The 20,494-nt window shown below is 52.5% G+C and overlaps 1 protein-coding gene across 4 annotated transcripts in view; it reads right to left on the bottom strand.

Moving 5' to 3' along the window:
* Positions 1 to 8,109: 8,109 nt before the first annotated feature.
* MYH9 (myosin heavy chain 9) overlaps positions 8,110 to 20,494 on the bottom strand; it is a 71,458-nt gene continuing 59,073 nt past the window's right edge. For 2 of the 4 annotated variants that reach the window (XM_030815633.1, XM_030815634.1), the window contains 15 exons: positions 20,154 to 20,298; positions 19,312 to 19,518; positions 18,983 to 19,087; positions 18,553 to 18,705; positions 17,193 to 17,441; positions 15,849 to 16,061; positions 15,491 to 15,703; positions 15,016 to 15,177; positions 13,478 to 13,606; positions 12,626 to 12,714; positions 12,420 to 12,543; positions 11,886 to 12,094; positions 11,167 to 11,275; positions 10,857 to 11,029; positions 8,474 to 9,619 (listed from right to left, as the gene is read on the bottom strand). In XM_030815633.1, coding sequence (XP_030671493.1) covers positions 9,502 to 9,619; positions 10,857 to 11,029; positions 11,167 to 11,275; positions 11,886 to 12,094; positions 12,420 to 12,543; positions 12,626 to 12,714; positions 13,478 to 13,606; positions 15,016 to 15,177; positions 15,491 to 15,703; positions 15,849 to 16,061; positions 17,193 to 17,441; positions 18,553 to 18,705; positions 18,983 to 19,087; positions 19,312 to 19,518; positions 20,154 to 20,298 — 2,398 coding nt within the window. In that variant the 3' untranslated portion in view covers positions 8,474 to 9,501. Of the gene's footprint in view, positions 9,620 to 10,852; positions 11,030 to 11,166; positions 11,276 to 11,885; positions 12,095 to 12,419; positions 12,544 to 12,625; positions 12,715 to 13,477; positions 13,607 to 15,015; positions 15,178 to 15,490; positions 15,704 to 15,848; positions 16,062 to 17,192; positions 17,442 to 18,552; positions 18,706 to 18,982; positions 19,088 to 19,311; positions 19,519 to 20,153; positions 20,299 to 20,494 lie in introns of those variants that run through there. The other 2 variants (XM_030815632.1, XM_030815635.1) reach the window with 2 other exon arrangements.

The following is a 20,494-nucleotide window of genomic DNA, read 5'->3' as shown; positions in this document are numbered from 1 at the left end:
ATTTTTAGTAGAGACAGGGTTTCACCGTGTTAGCCAGGATGGTCTCGATCTCCTGAACTCGTGATCCGCCCGCCTCAGCCTCCCAAAGTGCTGGGACTACAGGCGTGAGCCACCGCGCCTGGCCGATCTCACCCTATCTTAAGCTATTTCCAGAAGTAGAATGACTAGGTCAGAGGGTATTAACGTCTAAAAATATTTCCATACCTAGAACCACATTGTTATGCAAATAAATTGTATCAATTTACACTCACACCGGCTTTACAGGAGGGTGTTCATCCCTTCAGTCTTAAGAATTCTCAGTAGTCTTTCTCTTTAAAAAGAAAAACAGATCTTTACACGGAGAAAAGTTTTTCAAGTTCAGCTTGTGATTATCCTGCCTGCAGAGATGAGGGAAAAGAGCGAAAGTTGATCATGTTTAGGCATTACTTTAAGAAGACAAAAGAGCATTTTTCAACCACCCCTTCTGAGACCAGACTAAAATGACAGTCAAGGCACTTATAGGTATAATTGCAGCTGATATGGTTTTGGGCTGGGTCCCTGCCCAAATCTCACATCAAACTGTAATCCGCAGCGTTGATGGTGATGCCTGCTGGAAGGCGACTGGGTTGTGGGAGGAGATTTCCCCTTTGGTGCTATTCTCTTGATAGTGAGTTCCCTTCACCTTCTGCCATGATTGGAAGTTCCCTGAGGCCTCCCCAGAAGCTGATACCACCATGCTTCCTGTACAGCCCGCAGAACTGTGAGCCAATTAAGCCCCTTTTCTTCATAAATTACCCAGTCTCAGGTATTTCTTTTCAGTAGTGTGAGAATGGACTAATACAGCAACTAATGCTAATAGTGGCAAACATGTGTGGACTTTACTTTGCACCACTAACTGCTCTAAGATGTTAGAAAAAACTCACTGTACTCTTTCAAGAACCTTTGAAGTGTGTATCATCTGTACCACCATTAACAGATAAGGAAACTGAAACAGATGTTCAATGACTTGGCCAAGGTCAGAAATCTACTGATGGCTAAAGACTGGGTTCCTACCCAGTCATACGGATTCCAGAACCCACACACTGCCTCTGTACCTTCTCTGCTGACAATGAAAAACTTGAATGAGACCAACAGGAGATCAGAGATTTCAACAGATATTTGGAAGACAGAACTGGCTGAAGAAGTGACAACTGAATAGAGATGGGTGAAGGGAGCTGCGATCCACAGCAATACGGAGAGGACATCCAGCCAAGAAGAATCGCCTGCCAGGCAGAGCCTCAGAGAGAGGAGAAGTTCACCAGCCCCATGACCCATATAGGATTCAAGGCAGCCTCGGGTCTACACCAATGAAAAAATCAGAGAGTTCATGACTCAATTGAAAAGTCCCAGAAATAATATCTTTGTATTCTGACACTTTAGGGGATTCCCATTCAATCACCCCACAGGTAAGCCTGCCAGTGGACTTGTCTTCCTCCTACATAGGAATGGATCTAGGATCAGGTATATGAGAAAGACAAAATAAGGAAAAGACACCAAGACTAACAAATACAAAATGAGCCCAGAAGAAATGAATAATTTTAAAAATGGACAATAATTTTGAAAAACTCAAACTCATGTCCTTGGAGAGATTTAAGCTCATGCTGGCCAGGTGCAGTGACTCACACCTGTAATCCCAGCACTTTGGGAGGCCGAGGCAGGCAGATCACCTGAAATCGGGAGTTTGAGACCAGCCTGACCAACATGGAGAAACCCCTGTCTCTACTAAAAATACAAAATTAGCCAGGCATGGTGGCACGTGCTCGTAATCCCAGCTACTCGGGAGGCTGAGACAGGAGAATCGCTTGAACCCGGGAGGTGGAGGTTACGGTGAGCTGAGATCGTGCCATTGCGCTCCAGCCTGGGCAGCAAGAGTGAAACTCTGTTTCAAAATAAAATAAAATTGTATGCTTAACATGAGAACAAGATGTACTGAAAAGGGGGGGAAACAATAGAACAAAAAAAGTTCTTGGGAATTAAATGATTGACGAAATAAACAACTCAAGAGAGGGTTGAAAAAGTCTAGAAAAGCTTCCAGAAAATAAACCAGAAAGATGACAGGAGAAATGGAGCTAAAGTGGAAGTGAAATGTTACCATACATCATGATTTCCTGGAAAGCTACTTGAGAAAGAGCTGCAGGGGGAGTGGGAAGGACGTGCATGTGTGTGCACCCATGGTGAGTGGGTAGGGATAACCAAAAGAGAAAAAGACATGGGATCCAGGAAACAGGAAAATCAACCCAGTGAGAAGGGAATCCAAAGATCACGGCTGAGCATGCAGCAGGCCTACAGAACAACCAGTCCAGGATGGAATAAGAAGGGAAGGGTTCTGTGGGGACTTCACAGAATACCTCATATGATTCATAATTTGAGGGAAACTGAGGAAATCATGAAGGCAAACAGTGCCAAGGGGGGAAAACAAAGGCAATTAGAAACATCAGGAAAAACTAAAGCTGTGCCACAAAGCATGTGCAGCCATATTGTACAACTCAACTCTATAGTAAACAGTATTTAAAACATCACAAAAATGTAAACACGCTTGTTTGATTTTTAACTTTGAGCACAAAACAGAACATTTAAATACGAGAACCAAATAAACTTGTTGCCAATCAGTACCAAAATTAAAGTACAATGGTAGTGGTTGGGAAGGGAGGAACTGAAAAAGAAGGAAGATTAATATCCTCATTTTATAAAATGGGGAGTGAAGAAACACTGGCCATAGTGAGGGAGTAAGGAACAACATTGCAAGTAAATTGTTTACAGCGACAAAGTTTCTAATGGAGATTATAAAACTAGTGATATAATATTAGGAGAGGTGGGGAAGGGAGTTAGAAGTGTAAAGATAACTTAATAAAATAATAATGAATAAAAATATTAATAATAAAAATAGTAATAAAAAAATTCTATCCTAATAGGAGGCAAATAGTGATGTCTAAATTTCAAAATGGAGAAAAATAAAAATGCAATAGCTTATATTTATTGACCATCTGCTTTGCACCAGGAACCTTCTAAATGCTTTGCAGGCATTAACTTATTTTTAGTTCTCACAACAACTGTTAGAAAGATACTATTATCACCTGCACGTTTCAGATGAGGAAAATGAAGCTCAGAGAAGTTAAGCTAGTGACAGCACCCAGCTAGGAATTCAAACTCAGGCTTCCTATCTCCAGAGCATGCACTCTCACTATTTCATGTCCCAGCATAATTGTTCAAATATATTTATTTACTCCCTAAAGAAAAAGCTAGGGCCGGGCATGGTGGCTCACGCCTGTAATCCCAGCACTTTGGGAGGCCGAGGCGGGTGGATCACCTGAGGTCAGGAGTTCAAGACCAGCCTGGGCAACATGGTGAAACCCCGTCTCTACTAAAAGTACAAAAATTAGCTGGGCGTGGTGGCACGTGCCTGTAATCCTAGTTACTCGGGAGTCTGAGGCAGGAGAATCGCTTGAGTCCGGGAGGTGGAGGTTGCAGTGAGCCAAGATTGCGCCATTGCAATACAGCCTGGGTGACAGAGCGAGACTCTGTCTCAAAAAAAAAAAGAAAAAAGAAAAAGCTAAAATTGGGACTAATTGCTCTTAATTTGGGTAAGTGGAGCCGTCTGTACTAATTGATTGATTGACTGGGAAGGGGTAAGTAGAGCCCTCTGTACTAATTGATTGGTCTTAACCATCTGCTGCACTCACTCATTACTTTATTTTTTTAAGTTAAGAGGACAGAAGTCAGTTTATAGTAGTTAGTAACTGCTAACCTCAATAGCAAGTTAGGTTCTGGTGTCACTTTCCTTAAAGGTGATGGAGCAATGTGAGCCTGTGCTGGTGAGAAATAAGCCTGCCTCTGATATGGAAGTGCTGGGAAGGGAAGAGTGTAGTCCCTTTAAATGATATGGAAGGGGGAAGCTGAGCGCAGTGGCTCACACCTGTAATCCCAGCACTTTGGGAGGCCAAGGCAGACAGAGCACAAGGTCAGGAGTTCGAGACCGGCCTGGCCAATATGGTGAAATCCCGTCTCTACTAAAAATACAAAAATTAGCTGGGCATGGTAGCGGGTGCCTGTAGTCCCAGCTACTTGGGAGGCTGAGGCAGGAGAATTGCTTGAACCCGGGAGGCAGAGGTTGCAGTAAGCCATGACTACACCACTGCACTCCAGCCTGGAGACAGAGCAAGACTTCGTCTCAAAGAAAAGAAAAGAAAAGAAAAGAAAAGAAAAGAAAAGAAAAGTAGTGGGGGCCTCACACACAGTTTCCTGGATAACAGGAACTATTGTAAGAGATCCCCCCAAACCACAACCATGCAGAAAGAATCACAGCCCTGCACAAAGGCCACCTCTATGAGGACATCTGCCCAACAACTGTCTGTTTATCCTTGAGCTAAGGTGACCCTGTTATTAATTCTTGTACCTAGGGATCATTATTTAAAATAACTTACATAATTATCCTCATTTTGCCTTTAAAAACCTCTGCTTTCGGCCAGGAATGGTGGCTCATGCCTGTAATACCAGCACTTTGGGAGGCCAAGGAGGGCGGATCACCTGAGGTCAGGAGTTCGAGACCAGCCTACCCAACATGGAGAAATCCCATCTCTACTAAAAGTACAAAATTAGCCGGGCGTGGTGGCACATGCCTGTATTTCCAGCTACTTGGGAGGCTGAGGCAAGAGAATTGCTGGAACTCGGGAGGCGGAATTTGCAGTGAGCCGAGATCGCGCCACCACACTCCAGCCTGGCTACAAAGTGAGACTCCGTCTCAGGGAAAAAAAAAAAAAAAAAAACCTCTGCTTTCCTTTGTCTCCCTGAGTCTGCCTGTGGTCCCACCATGGGCTGTCCTGGCACATCATGTATTCCCGGATTTACAAATCCTTCTGCTCATTTTGGAATAAACTTGTTATCTTCAGAGACTCCCTCTCTGCTGTTATTTCAGGTTGACGATAGACTCCCTGAACGTAATCTCATAGCGGAGAAACCAGAATGGGGACTGCAGACTCAAATCCAGGTGAGAATCAGGTGTCTCTTAACTCCAGGGACATGGGACGTGAGCAGAGACCATCCATTTGGAGATTCCAAGGATCTACTGACTATGAATAGGGTTCAGCTTCACCGTCGACACTACAGGAAAAGTCACCCAGGATGTCTGCAGCTCCAGAGGAGGAGGCTTGGGCCAAAATCTTGGGTCCAGACGCAATTTCGGCCACTGAGAAGGCAAACCCAACTCGAAGAGGGAAATGAACTCTGAAATTGCTTTGGAAGATGTACGGTGACGTCGCCAGCACCACCTAGTGGAAGCTGGAAGTGTCGACAGCCCCCCTCACAGCCACCACCCCCACCCCGCCCTGCCCCGCCAATGGAGAGGTGTGCTTGGCCAGGTCATGCCCGATGTCATTGTCTGTGTGCACCATGACAGGGACCCCAGCGCCCTGTTCTGCTCTTTTTCAAGGCACCCTGGAAGGAGGTGGCGAGCTTCAAGCTGGGCATTTGACAATGGGGGCTTCTGAAGGCATCAGTGGCTAGCAGAGACAAACAGCTTAGGACTGCAAAGTGCAGAGGAAGGGAATTGTGTTTCATGCCCACAGCCCCTGGGGACCCCGTAGGAGGCTGAGGGAGCAGCCACTGGTCCCGGCCACTCACAGCCCGGCCACTAGCAGCGTCTCATGGACAATCCCTTTTGTCTTTCCTCAGATGGAAAAATTGGGCCCTGAGTAACAGGTGTCAGCTTCAGGAAGGTTCAGAAGTAGGTATAAAAATGACAAACACAATCAAGCTCATAATATTCTCCTGCTGAAGTCAAGACAAATGTATGTTTCATTTTGATGCACATATAACATTTAAGAGAACTGGACTCATTCACAGAGTTAACAGAGTAGTTTTTGGATTCAAATTTGAAATAGGTAATTGAGTAATTGATTTAGATGCAGGATTTCAGCTTGAACGCCTCTCTGCTAATAGGTACTGAGGGTGCTGCAAATAAGCTTTAGCCCAGGGAGAGGGAGAAGCCTCTAGCTCAGTGGATCCCAAACAGGAGAAATGAGGAGGGGAGGGGAGGGAGGGTGCTGTGGGCACCCACAGCACCAGGATCTCTGGAACATGCACCAAGGGGCACTGCCAACCTCTATCCCCTTCCCTCCAGCAGCCAATAGACAAAGGAGACTCTTGTCTGGAGTCATTGCGGTGCCAAAGCATGACCTTAAACATGATAGCACCTTGGCTGGGCGTGGTGGCTCACACCTGTAATCCCAGCCCTTTGGGAGGCCGAGGCTGGAGGATCACCTGAGGACCTGAGGTCAGGAGTTCAAGACCAGCCTAGCCAACATGATGAAACCCCGTCTCTACTAAAAATACAAAAATTAGTCAGGCATGGTGGCAGGCACCTGTAGTCCCAGCTACTTGGGAGGCTGAGGCAAGAGAATCATTTAACCCTGGCGGTGGAGGTTGCAGTGAGCTGAGATCGGGCCACTGCACTCCAGCCTGGGCAACAGAGCGAGACTCTGTCTCTAAATAAATAAATAAAAAAAAAAATAGCATTTAGCTGCCATGGAAAACTATATGGCAGTTCTTTGAAAACTTAAACATAGAATTACCATAGGATCCCTCAATTCCACTTCTGGGAATATACCCAACAGCATGAAAACAGGGATCTGACCAGATATTTGTACAGCCATGCTCATAGCAGCATCGTTCATCATAGCCAAACGGTGGAGGCAACCCAGGTGTCCATTGACAGATGAATGGATAAGCAAAATGCAACGTGTACGCGCAGGGAATATTACTCCGCCTTAAAGAGGAAGGAAATTCTGACCCATACTACAACAAGGATGAACCTTAAGGACATTCTGCTAAGTGAAATAAGCCTGTCACAGAAGGACACATGCTGTATGATTCTGTTCATGTGAGGTTCTTACGGTGGTCAAATTTATGAAGATAGGGAGCAGAGTGGTGGTTGTCAAGGGCTGGGGGAGGGAGAATGAGGAGTTCATGTTTACTGGGTACAAAGTGTCAGTTTTGCAAGAGAAGAGTTCTGTGGATGATGGTGGTTGCACAACAGTGTGAATGTAATTCCACCGAACTGTACACTTAAAAAGGCAAATTTTAGGTTATGAATATTTTACCACAATTAAAATCTTTAATTAAAGTCCTTTCAAAGCCCAACCTTTGCAGAAAAAAATAAGAGCACCTGAGCCCTTTTTGGTTTGCAAAACATTTTCACACACATAGTCATACATGCTTCAGCAACGGCCCTGTGATAAAAACATTTATTAATTTGGCTTCCCAGAGGAGAAAACCAAGGTTCAAATGGGGTGAAATGGCCAGGTGTGGTGGCTCATGCCTGTAATCCCAGCATTTTGGGAAGCCGAGGCAGGTGGATCTCCTGAGGTCAGGAGTTCGAGACCAGCCTGGCCAACATGGAAAAACCCCGTCTCAATTAAAAATACAAAAATTAGCCAGGTGTGGTAGTCCACGCCTGTAGTCCCAGCTACTCAGAAGGCTGAGGCACGAGAATCACTTGAACCTGGGAGGCACAGGTTGCAGTGAGTCAAGATCACACCACTGCTCTCCAGCCTGGGTGACAGGGACTCTGTCTCAAAAAAAAAAAAAAAAAAAAGTCCAGGTATGGTGGCTCATGCCTGTAATCCCAACACTTTGGAGGTCAGGAGTTTCAGATCAGCCTGACCAACATGGTGAAACCCTGTCTCTACTAAAAATACAAAAAATTAGGCGTGGTAGCAGGCACCTGTAATCCCAGCTACTAGGGATTACACGCCCGGCTAAATTTTTTTGTATTTTTAGTAGAGATGTTGGCCAGGCTGGTTTGGAACTCCTGACCTCAGGTGATTCCCCTGCCTCAGCCTCCCAAAGTGCTGGGATTACAGGCTTGAGCCACCATGCCCAGCCTTGAACCAAGGTTTCTAAGATGCTCTTAGCCTCCTTGAATCTGGCCTAGCCCACCTTTCCATCTTAGCTTTTCTGCACAACCGCCCACAGCTAGCCCAACCTATGCCTCAGCCAATCTGGTTCCCAACGACGCAGAGCTGGCATTGGCTGCGGAAGCCAGGCCTAGTCCTGTCCAGGGCCCCCCTGGCCACAGACAAATGCTACAGACACGGCTCGTAGCACATGGTTCTCTTTATTGTGATGCTCAGTGGAAAACATCTGTAAACCAGCTTACTGTAGTGGTGACAGCTGCAACACATGCTAAGGCACTTTTATTATATAAAAAAGGGGGTAGGGTGGGAGTTTCACTCACTCCTTTGTGACAGCAACTGGGACCTGAATTCAGAGCTTTGTAGGCATACGCAGCTTTTATATCGCTTCATGATTTGAGAGTTTGTTTCTTTAAAAAAAAAAAAAATGCCTTCTTGCCGTAAGTCTCAATGCAGCATATACAAAACAGTTAGGAATACAAGTAAATTCGGCAACCAGTGTAGACCAGTGAGGACGAGCTACTCTCTTCTAAACAAAGGCAGTGAGAAAGACTCGGAATTTTATCATTTATTACGAGAAAGGGGAAAAAAGAAAACCTTACTTTGCTTTCAAAAATACCTGTGCAGGTGGCAGATTTTTAAACTATACTGAGTCAACGGTGCAGGTAAGCTACCCTCGGGCCCAGTCCTAGAGTAGACACAAGATCGCCTGGGAGGGCCGCTGGCCCCTCTAACGCTCTGGCTGTCAGACTTGGGACAAGTCCCTTAACCATTAAATATATTTGGTCCCCAAGAGTGTTGGGAGAAGCCACTGGAAGGCTGCTGGCCTTTCCAGCTTGACCCCGACAGCCTTGCTGTGGCAGAGGCAGGCTGTCCTCGGTAAAGGAGGGGAGGGGGCATTGCACTTGAGACATTTTAGAATCAGGAGGGAGACAGTGGACAGTGGCGCTGCCTGGGACGGGGTGGGGAGGAATCCACTCCTCCCCTGACCCCAGCCTTCTGTGCCCTGCACAGAGGTGGAGCCCCAGGGCCTGCTCCTTCCGGACCACCCAGAGCCATGGGAATGGGAGGCCCAAGGGGCAGAGGTGTGTGAGGTCACCACGTGTGATTGCAAACAGCAAAGAAAGGAAGAGGAGTGGGGGCGCTGGTGGCAGAGGTCAGGGAGGCTGACGACTGCGGGGGGTCCGACTACCAAAAGGCCTCAGTCTGAAGAAAAAGAGATTCATAGAAAACTCTGGCCCCTCCCCGGGGGCCTGCCCTCCTCGCCTCAACATCTTGTGCTTTTTGGCAAGAGAGGGCTGAGGAGCCTGCTGGTCGCTCTCTGCCTGGGCCCGGGCCCTGTCTCTTTGGTATCAGATTCTGGGCGGGGGAGGGAGCTGGAAGGGGATGCAGCAGAGGAAGCCAAATGCCCTCAACAACACCTGGAGGGAAACGGGATGGGGGGACGGGGCAGAGGGCAGGAGGAGGCACGTTCATAGCAGTCCCAAGAAGGTGGGGAGAGGCGTGCTGCGGGGTCTGGGAAGGGGAGGCTGTGGTGTCCATCTGTCCATCCATTTCAGGCTGCAGGAGAAGAGGCTTATTCGGCAGGTTTGGCCTCAGCCCCATCCGCTTTGCCATCCACCTCTTCGTCGGAGCCATCCCCGGTGCCTTTCCGGGCCATTCGGCGGGGCACAACAAACGGCAGGTCCCCGCGCCTGGGGGCAGAGGCAGAGGCAGAGGGTCAGTAGGCCCGGCCAGGCCAGGGGCAGCCACAGCACAGCACACACATCTCAAAGCGAATTCGAGAGGGAAACCAGGTGCCTGGCTGCTCCCACCAGGAAGAAGCAAAGCAGAGCCTTGGGAGCCACAGCTGAGCTGGACAGGACCACTCAGGAAAGCAGGCGAAGCTTCCCGCAAAATGTTTAGGTGTCGGACATCTTCACATACAACAGTAGCACAAAAACAGCTCAGGCAAACAGGACCAATTGCAACAGAAAAGGCACAAAAGTAAGTGTAAAATGCCATCCTCTGTTGCAACTCCTATAAAACCGGTGAAACCAAGACAGGTAAACAGGTGTGCCTGTTCACACAGAGTACAAAGACAGGCACCCTCTTTCTACTACATGGCAGAAAATTCATATCCAATACTGACTACTTATGCTTAAAAAAAGAGCCCCATGAAGGCCTGGCGCAGTGGCTCACGCTTGTAATCTCAGCACTCTGGGAGGCCGAGGCGGGTGGATCACCTGAGGTCAGGAGTTTGAGACCAGCCTGACCAACATGGTGAAACCCCGTCTCTACTAAAAATATAAAAATTAGCCAGGCATAGTGGTGCATGCCTGTAATCCCAGCTACTCCAGAGGCTGAGGGAGGAGAATCGCTTGAACCCAGGAGGCAGAGGTTGCAGTGAGCCGAGATTGCACCATTGCACTCCGGTCTGGTCAACAAGAGTGAAACTCCGTCTCAAAAAAAAAAAAAAAAAAAAAGATCCCCACGAAAAAGATGTTAAGAAGTGAGAATCTCAGAGAGTAAGATCCTCTGCTTCAAACATTCACTACTTCTTGAGTGTTAACACTCCCTGAAAAATGCAAAGGAGCCTTTTTATCCTCTGTAGGCATTGTTCATGAGGCTCGTATTTGCTTTGCAGATATTTACGAGGCACCTAAACACGTGCCAGGACTGGGCCGGGTGGCCTCAAGCAACTTCCAATTCAAAAGACAATAGACTTTTAGAACAGGCTGGAAATAAACTACCTAGAGTTTACTGTGTGTAAACTAGTGTTCAAAACACTAAGCTAAAGCCTCAGAGGCAAGAAGCCAGAAGGGGCAGGGATTGCTTTGTGCAGTCCTTTCTTGGTGGCATTCGTGCCTTGCTGGTAGGTTCTGGTTGAGGAACAAGCTACCTTTTGAGAGACGTGCCCAGGCAAAGGGGTGGGTGGGCGGGGCGGCTCACCTGAGCTTGTTCTTTAGGGAGCTGACTTCACGGTTCATGGCATCGGCCGTCTCGGTGGCGTCCTCCAGCTCGCGCTGCAGTTTCCGGCGGGAGGCGTTGGCCCGCTGGGCCTCCTCTTCGGCCTCCTCAAGCTGCCGTTTGAGCTGCTTCAGGCGGGTGGATGCCTTGTCGGCCTGCGGAGATGGACGTGTGGCCCGTGGCCCCGGTTAGGGGCTCTGGGCATGCAGCCAGCCAGCCCCACTGCCCTGCCTGTTACCCTATCTGCTGCCCTGCCCCACTGCCCTTCTCACTGCCCCACCAGCGCCCGCACCTGGTCCTTGTACTGCTCGGCGTTCCTCCGCTCGTCATCCACCTGCAGCAGCACATCTTTCAGCTTCTTCTCGGTCCGACGCACCTGTTTGCAGGCTGCCTGGCGCTCCCTGCGTGGCAGACAAGGTGGCTCAGAGGGAACACCCTCCTCCAGAGGGTCCAGCCAACGAGCCCTAATCTGGACCACCCATTCCCCGGGGCTCACTGGCATCTAGGGATCACCTAGGGAGGCCTTTGCTGGACACCTATGTGTGCCTGGCTTCTTACGACGGGCACTGCAAATAGCCCCATTTACAGATGAGGAAACGGGCTCAGGTAAGGGAAGCGACACACCTCAAAGAGCATCTGTGTAACTGGAAAAGAGGTTTGGGGGCCTAGTGTAAATCCCACTCCCTCCAAGGAAGTCTCAGTCCTGCTGAGCACATAGAACAACTGCCCCAGTGGGCAGGACCCCCCTCTACCTCCTGCTCTGATTCACCCTCAGACACAGCCACCAAAGCTCCTGGCTTTAGAGGTGGAACAGAGAATCCTGTTCAAACCCCACAAGCTCCCCCAACCACCCAACCTGTGGAAGGGATGAGGGCCCCATCAGGAGGGAGGGAAACAGCCCCCAGGCTCAGGAGACAGAGGGCTGGTTGTGGCCCAGATTTGGGCGGGACTGCAGGGGGGCCGGAGTTTTTTCCAGGACGGCTGGGGTTGGGCGGGGCCAGGGGCACGTACTTGGTCTCGTTGTCCAGCTGCTCCTCCAGCTGTGCGATCTTGGCCTCGAGGGCGGTGATGGAGGCCTTGTACTTGGACTTGACAGTGCCCTCCATCTCCTGCAGCTTGACCTTGAGCTCCTTGTTCTGGCGTTCCAGCTGCTGCCGAGCATTCTCGTTCTTCTGGGCGTGGCTGCGCTCCAGGTTCAGGTCAGTGTTGATCTGGTCGATCTGCAGAAGGAGGGCCAGTGACCTTGGGGAGGGCTGGGGCCCTGGCTGGAGGGCATGAGCAGGGCCGGAGGAAGGTGGCAGCAGGATCCCACCAAACCCTTGGGGTCCAGAGTCTTGGGTCTCCCAGAAAAGGGAGGATTAGAAACTGCTGAATACCCAACACAGAAGCCAGAGGGGGACCTTTCATGTCCAGGGGCCTGGACATTTTCTCAGCACCTGGGGAGCAGCTGGCACTTGGCCTGTGCTTCTGCCGGCTGGGTCCGAGGCCAGCTCTGCCGTGGTGGCTCCAGCCAGAGCCCAGGGTGGGAGAAGGCCTGGCACCCACCTGCAGGTTGGCCTTCTTCAGCCGGTCGTTGATCAGCTCCGTGTTGCCCTGCTCCTCCTCCAGCTCCTCCTCCAGCTGGGCAATGCGGGCCTCCAGACGCCGCTTCTCCTCTAACGCCAGGGCTCTGCGGGTGGGCGGGAGAAGTGAGGGGCCTACCCTGGGGACACACCTGGTCCCCTCCAACTCTGCCCCCTCACTCGGCTCACCCTTTGCCGCTGCTGTTGGCGATCTCATCAGCCAGCTCATCCCGCTCCTGCTGGGCCTGGCGCTTGGCACGCTCCGCAGCTGCCAGTTCCTGCCACAAAGACCCAGAGTGTGACCTGAAGGCAGCCACAGCCCCACAAGACCATCCTTCCCAGCCCCAGGCACCCTCCTCTCAAGCCCTTCCCCAGGCCCACCTCCCACAAGAAGCCCTTCCTCCAGAAACCCTCTAGCTCACAGGGCTGGTGCCCCCCTGAAGATATAGTTTAAGCACCGTATGTTTATAAAACTCTTACATTTAAGTGCTAGGAATCAAGCCAGGTGCCAGGGTGTGGCGATAAGTAAGAAGTGTCCCGGCCTAACCAGGGAGACCACGTGCACAGAGCCACTCGGTGCGGCCCCTCCCTGTTCTGGGTGAGCCAGAGCCCGGAGTCAGCTCTGGAGGCCGCGGGCAGATGGCTACACCCCTGGACGCACTCGCAGCCGGCACATCACACTGCGGGGCACCCTCCAGACCTGGGAAACACTTCAGGACGGGCTCAGGTGCGATGGACAGGACGGCCGAGGGGACACTCAGATCCCTTCTCACCAGGCACCATTCACAGCAGGAGGTGGTGGCGGCCACAGAGTCTCATCTCGTGTGAGGGATGCCCATTTCACACATACACACTCTGATCATACCAGGGAACCCCCTATGTCACGGAACCCCGGAGGGAATCCTTTTGTAACTTGAGAGCCATCCCCAGCCAATTCCTGGAGCCCAGTCAGACTCCAGCCCTGTCCTCAGCTGAAAGCCCCACGCTGCCACCTGCTGGCCGCAGGGCAGCGGTGCCGCTCTCCACTGCAGCCCCACCCACCTCCTGCAACTGGATCATCTCGGCCTCCATGCTCTTCAGCTTCTTCTCGTTCTCTTTGGCCTGGGCCAGGATCTCCTCGCGGGAGGCGCGGGTGTCATCCAGCTCGCGCATGCAGTCCTTCATCTGGGCCTGGGGTGGGGACAGAGGCTTGGCACCCCACGCAGCTCCTTGGCCCTCCACCCCAACCCTCGCAGGTAACCTCGCCAACAGAGCTCATGGCTAGTGCTCCGCTCAATGCTGTATTTAACCAACTAACCGTGATGACAGGGCGAAAAGGCAACTAAAGACAACCATCTCTGTGTCCCACCCCATAATGCACACTTTGACAGTGTTGGTCACTGTGGACGCGAGCGCAAGCTGAGCTTCATTTTCTACTTTCTGTCCCCTCCTGTGGGCCGGAAGCCAGTGCCCACGGTGCCACCCCTAATGCGCACCTGCCACTCAAAACCAGTGCCCAGCCTGCCGGGCCGTCCCCACCACAGGCAGGAAACACCTTTCCTTTTGTTATTCTCCTGTTACTTGTTTTAACACTAAAGATCTTTGTCAAATAGCCATTTTTTCCTTTTGCAGATAAATCCGAAATTGAGATTCCCCAAATCAAAGAGCATGACTGGCTGCGTGCAGCCCGACCACACCAGTAAAAAAATGCCACCAGCAATCAGAGCATCTATGCCCACAACCTTGACCACAGCGAGGTTTTAAAGTTTTTGTGGGTTTTTTTTTTTACACTTTAATTTTTTTTTTTGGCCAGGCGCGGTGGCTCACGCCTGTAATCCCAGCACTTTGAGAGGCCGAGGCGTGCGGATCACAAGGTCAGGAGATGGAGACCATCCTGGCTAACACGGTGAAACCCCGTCTCTACTAAAAATACAAAAATGAGCCGGGCGTGGTGGCGGGCGCCTGTAGTCCCAGCTGCTGGGGAGGCTGAGGCAGGAGAATGGCATGAACCCAGGAGGCGGAGCTTGCAGTGAGCCGAGATCGCGCCACTGCACTCCAGCCTGGGTGACAGAGCGAGACTCCGTCTCAAAAAAAAAAAAAAAAAAGAAAAAAAATTTTTTTAAACTGAGGTTATTCTTGTTACATGATATGGCGTATCAGAGCTGTTTTTACGTGTTAATTATTCTTTAATTATTGGTGAGGTGAAGATTTCCAAGTATGTGTCCCACACTCTGGGCTGCTTCTCAGAACCATCGCCCCAGAGCCCAGAAGGCTGGAGGGTGTCAGGACCCAGGTGGTTCTGGAAGTCTGCATTGAGACCTTCTTGAACTCCACCCATGTCTAGGCTTGTACTTGTTTGCTGCTGTGTCTTATGTACTCAGTCATACACCGTTTTGCAAGTTTGCTGTTGGACTATCATGTTTCCACTCACCTCCGAGCCTCTGAGCCTCTGTCAGTGAGATGGGGCTGGAAGCACCCAGGACCTTCCCAGGAGGCACCACCCTGCCACGTTCCCGCCCCAGGCCGAGCCCTGGCACCTTCACATGTAGTTGGCTCAGTTGGGTGCCGCCCGCCCTCACCTGGGCCCCGCCCACCCTCACCTGCAGCTTCCGCAGCTGTTTGATGGCTTCGTCCCGGTTCTTGTTGGCCGAGTCGATGTGTGCCTCCAGGTCCTTCAGGTCCATCTCCAGCTTCTTCCGGGCAGCCACTGCCATCGAGCGCTGCTTCCTCTCGTCCTCCAGCTCTGCCTCCATCTCCCGCACCTGGGGGAAGGAACATCAACAGCTTGGGAAGCTGGACCTACTCGGAGACCCTGCCCTAGCTCTGAACTCAGGAGCCTCAGGCCAGTTCTGCAGAATCCATGGGGACTTGGGGGGCCACTGGGGATTACTGACCGTAAGAACTCTAAGAAGATGAGTCACTGAACCCTGAGACAGGGGGCTGGAAAGAAGGGATATGGGAGGGGTGGCATGGTCAAGGGGCCCTAACACAATCCAGGTGGAAGGAGAGAACAGAAGCCTGCATGAAGCCAAGGCAGCCTTGGGCACCCGCGGGGTAGCAGGAGGCCATGCACACCTGTCTGACCAGCTGCTTCTTCTTCTCCTCGCTCTGCTCGTCTCGGCCCTGCAGGTCCCGCTCGAACTGGGCCTTCATGGCCTGCAGGTTGACCTCCAACCGCAGCTTGGCATCTTCAGTGGCCTGCAGCTCGTCCTCCAGCTCTTCCAGCTGCGTCTTCATCTCCTCCACCTGCTGCTCCAGGGCCCGCTTGGACTTCTCCAGCTCATGGACCTGAGCCCCAGAGATCCCAAGTCAGGAGCAAAGGGACTGGCAGGTACCTAGGTCTGCGAGACCCGGAGTCCGTGCACACACCGACCGTCTGTGATGACCCCACTCGGGCCCCTCCCAAGACCTGGCTGCCAGGCCCAGCACTCACGCTCTTGCCCACGTCGTCCTTGGAGCTCATGAGGTCCTCCATCTCCGTGCGGAACTGCTTGTTGAGCCGCTCCAGCTCCGCCTTCTGCTCCATGGCTTCCTCCAGGGCCCGGGCCAGTGACAGCGCCTTGGTCTCCTTCTCTCGGGCCTCCGCCTCAGCCCGGTCACGCTCCTCTGCATACTTGGCAGAGATGGTCTTCTCCTCCGCCAGGAGCTGGGAAAGAGGTGGGCACCATGAGGCTCAGCACCACAGGCTCAGAGCTACGGCCCCCAGCAGGGCAGAGCAGCTGGGCCTAAGCTCCCTGGGGAACGAGGAGCCCAGAGGCCACGGCGGAGAGGAGCAGGCCTAGGAAGCACAGGCCCAGGGCTGTGCCCGGGACAATACACACAGTCCTGTGCATCCTCATGATGGGATGACTGCCGACCGGGGCAGGCACTACTGCGAACGCCATGTTGTAACGTCTGTTTAATTTTCATCACTTACTAATCACAACCCTTTATGGCATGCTGCCCCTTCCATGAGAGCCCTCCAAACCTGTAAGAGCTTTGGTTCTCCTGAACCAAAGTTGGCATTTGGTTGGCATTTTTCACGAAGTGAATACCAAGCTGGCTGCCAGGAAGCCTGAACCCCATTTGTGGTCTCCTCTAATGATAGCTTCTGTCCCCTGGCATCTGTTCTCTGTGTGCACCCACCTGGCTCTATCCTACTTCCCCACCTTCCCTTCCTTTCGGCCCAAACCTTAATTATCCCATGGGTTGCTAACCATTTCCTAAAGGACCAGATAGTGCATTCTTTAGAGTATGCAGGCCCTACAGTCTCTGCAGCAATGGCTCAACCCCACTACCACGGGCAAAGCAAACAGAGACAACACGAGAACGACGGAGTGTGGCTGTGTTCAGTCCATCTTTCCCTGTGAAACTAAAGGGGCCGGATCCGGCTGCCGCAGTTGGCTGCCCGATGTCTTCTACTGTTCTATCCCACCCCCGAGTCCGCATCCCCCTCAGCTGCCCTCAGATCTTTTGGAATAAGGAAGTGATATGAACACATAAATAAATCATTTAAAAGACAGTCAAACCAGTTCATTACAGAAAATCTGAAAAATGTAAAAAACCAGAAAGGAAAAGTCACTCCTCAACCCATCGCATGAAGACGCCCTCTTCCGCTGGCCTTCTCCCTGGGACCCTCGACAAGCCAGAGACTGGGGGGGCCTCTAAGCGCTGGCCCCGCACGGCCCCTCCCAGGCGAGACCTTGAGGAAGCCCGGGCTTTCTCTGACAGGCCCTTCACCTTAGACTCAGTGCTTGAGGGAGAGGAAATGCAAAGGATGGGGCCAACGGCCACACACCTGGTCAAACTTCTTCTGCTTCTTCTCCAGGTTGCACGCGCTCTGGCGCTGGTGGTCCAGGTCCACCAGCAGGTCGTCCAGCTCCTGCTGCAACCGCGTCTTGGTCTTCTCTAGCTTGTCATAGGCAGCCACCTTCTCCTCATGCCGCTGGCTCAGGCCCTCCAGGTCCTTCTGGAGCTTCCTCTTCACCTCCTCAGCAGTTTCCAGGCACCCCACACTGTCCTCCATCTTCTTCTTCATGTCGGCCACCTGGGCAGGAGCAAGGAGTAAGCAGATGCCCGAGATGGCACCTGCTCAGGTGGCACACCCGCCCCTGGGGCAACTGGGAGCCTGCCTGCCACACTGTGGAAGGGGCAGCAGGGATCCGCCCAGTTATGAAACTGCCTCCCCCAGTCACTTCCCTCTCCACGGGGGTGAGACAAATAGAGCTTCTGCAAAGGGGCATCTGTCCACTGTGTGAAGCCCGGGGGAGGCTGACCCCCAGGCCCGCTGTGGGGGTTCCCAGCCCTCATCCACACCAAGCCTCTTGCTCTGCGGAGACTGCTCCCAGAGAGCAGGGCCAGTGCCCTGTAGGGGTGTCCACGGGGTCCCCATCACCCAGCCCCATCCTTGCACTTGGAGATAAACCTGCAATCACGCACGCTCGAGGGCTACTCCTACCCTGACTGTGGAATGGACTCCCAGCCCATCCTGAGGTGGTTCAGGCCTTCTGGCCTGGCACATGGAGGCCCAAGATAGGATCTAGAGCAGGAGCTCTGAATACATATTAGGCTACGGACCCCTTGGCAGTCTAGAGAGGCCTAGGGACTCCTTCTCACGACAGTGTTTTAGCAGGCATGAAATAGACATATGGGATCAATAGGGCAACCAGTACAGAAAAATGCAGTTGTCACACATTCTAAAAAACCATGGCTCAGGAAGCCACATGCTGCTAGGTAGCACATCAGATAGCAAACTCAGTGCAGGCCTGGGACCCACGAGGCCACGGAGCTCGGCTGCGACCCTGACAGGGTAACTGGCCATTTCTACAGATGACGAGGGTGCAGGGACTGCCACCACCATGGCTTGCTGCCTACATCCATAATGGAAGCAATGCTGAATTTCAGCTAAAGACTGGTGGAAATAAAGGTGTAAAATAGCGAAAATAGTGGTGTCCCCCATCTAAGTCCACAGATCCCTGGATTCCTCTCCTAGGGACTCAGGCTGAGAGCACTAATGTGGGAGAGCAGGGTGGGCTTCCCTGGGGGAGAGCAGCAATGGTCCGGCCCAGTGGGCAGGGCTGTCCTGCAGTGCCCAGGCCAGTGCCCGGCCAGCAGTTCCCCAGCCTGCAGAGTCCGGCCGGTTCCCCAGGCCTCCAAACCTGGGCATGGAGGGTGGCGATCTGCTTCTCCAGGTTGTGCTTGGCCTCCTCCTCCTCCTCCAGCTGCTCCCGGAAGGAATTCTTCTCATCCTCCACCTGCTTGAGCTTGGTGCTCAGGCTCAGCTTCTGCCGGTTCTCCTCCTGCAGCAGCTCCTACTCGCAGGTTGGGAGGGGTGCGGGCGCTCAGGAGAGCGGTGTCCAAAACCCAGGAACCCCACACCCTTGAGGAGAGGGAGGAGCTGGTCCTGCTGATTTAGGGGATGGCCACGTAAAGACCTGGTGGGAGCTGGGAGGACGCAGAGACCCACCCACAGGATGAAGGAGATGAAGGAGAGGATGGGCAATCCCATGGGCTCTGGAGCCAATGTTGCGTGGACACAGGGGCCTTTCTGGAGGAGTCCACCTTCTGGGAACCTGGCGCCACCCTTACCTGAGTGTCCTGCAGCTGGGACTCCAGCGCAGAGAAGTCCTTGGTGAGCTTGCTGGACTTGCTGTCGGACTGGCTGAGAAGCCCGGTCATGTTGTCCAGCTCCACCTGCACCGGGCGGGGAGACACAAAGGACCATGGACCCAGCCCCACTGCTCCTGCCCCACCTCAGCTCCTTTAGATAAAGCTGGACCTGAGTCACAAGCTGAACCGTGAGGGTCTGAGGATCCAGTTTGGGAAGAGAGAGGGAGAGCACACATGCACCCGGGGACCTGGGCCACAACTGCTGCTGGGGCCCAGTGCCCGTGCCAGGGTCCCGGCGGAGGCCTCACCTGCAGCTTGGTGACCTTGTCGGCCAGCTCTGTGCGCACACGCTCTCCCTCGTTGAACTTGACCTGCAGCTCCTGCAGCTGCGCCTCCACTTTCTTGCGCTTGTGCTCCGAGTCCCCTTTGCCCTGCAGCAGCACCTTCACCTCGTTGGCCAGCTCCCCGCGCTCATTCTCCAGGGTCTGCTTTGCCTTCTCAAGGTTTGCTTTCACCTAGCGGGGAAGAAAGCAAAGACATGAGTGGCGGTCTCCTGACACAAGGCTGGCTGGTCTATCATCACTGGACTCTAGATCCAGACATCGCTGCTTCTGCAGCCCTGACGACGGTGTGCCTGAGTCCTGGACTCAGACGGCTGAGGCCTCATCTGTCCTGTCCTCTTCTCTCTTAGCTGGTGGGTGACACTTGGCTCCTGTCTTCACTGCTTAGGACATCTCACAGCTTCCCATCTCTAAAATAATACCTGCCCAGCCTTCTGCCCCGGGTAGAGGCCAGGTTCTAGGGCGCGGCACTGGTGTTGCAGATGTTAGCAATATTTATAACGCAATGAGGGGGAACTATAATTGTTTGTAGTTAGACTTCCAATAAAGCCTGTCTGAAGTCTGATGTTCAAAGTAACAACATAATGTTTTCACCCTCAAATAACCACATGAGACAGACATATTATAATCCTCCCTTATGAACAGGGAAACTGAGGCACGAGTCACAAAGCCCCTAAGAGGGGGAGCCTGGCCTCAGAACCAGGCAGTTGGGTTGGACCCTGCAACTGCTCTGCAGGACTGGTTTGGATTCTGTGGGCCCAGAACGGGGAACCCTGCCTCCCCGCTGCAGTCTCAGGGAGGCTCCGCACCCGCTTCGTCTGCTCCAGCTGCTCCGCCAGCTCCTCCACGGCCTGTGAGTGCTTCTGCCTCATCTCCTGGATCTGGGCCTCGTGGGTCTTGGCCTCCTCCTCCAGGGTCTTCTTCAGGATGTTCACCTCCTGCTCACGTTTCGACCTGGACAGAGAAATCCCCTCAGAGCGGAGGCCGGGGGCGCTGGAGCGAGGCTGTCCCGGGGGCTCTTCCCTGACCAAAGAGAGGCCTGGCCAGGGCACAGGCACTCCACGCAGCTTTTCTACCCATCGGCCCCTCCTAGCCATCTATCCCATGGCCCAGGCTCAAAGACGCACTATGAGAGGCTTCTGTAGCCTTG

Source organism: Nomascus leucogenys, chromosome 7b (genome assembly GCF_006542625.1).
Source record: "Nomascus leucogenys isolate Asia chromosome 7b, Asia_NLE_v1, whole genome shotgun sequence".
In the NCBI taxonomy this organism is placed as follows: Eukaryota; Metazoa; Chordata; class Mammalia; order Primates; family Hylobatidae; genus Nomascus; species Nomascus leucogenys.
This window is presented reverse-complemented; position numbering and strand designations above follow the sequence as displayed.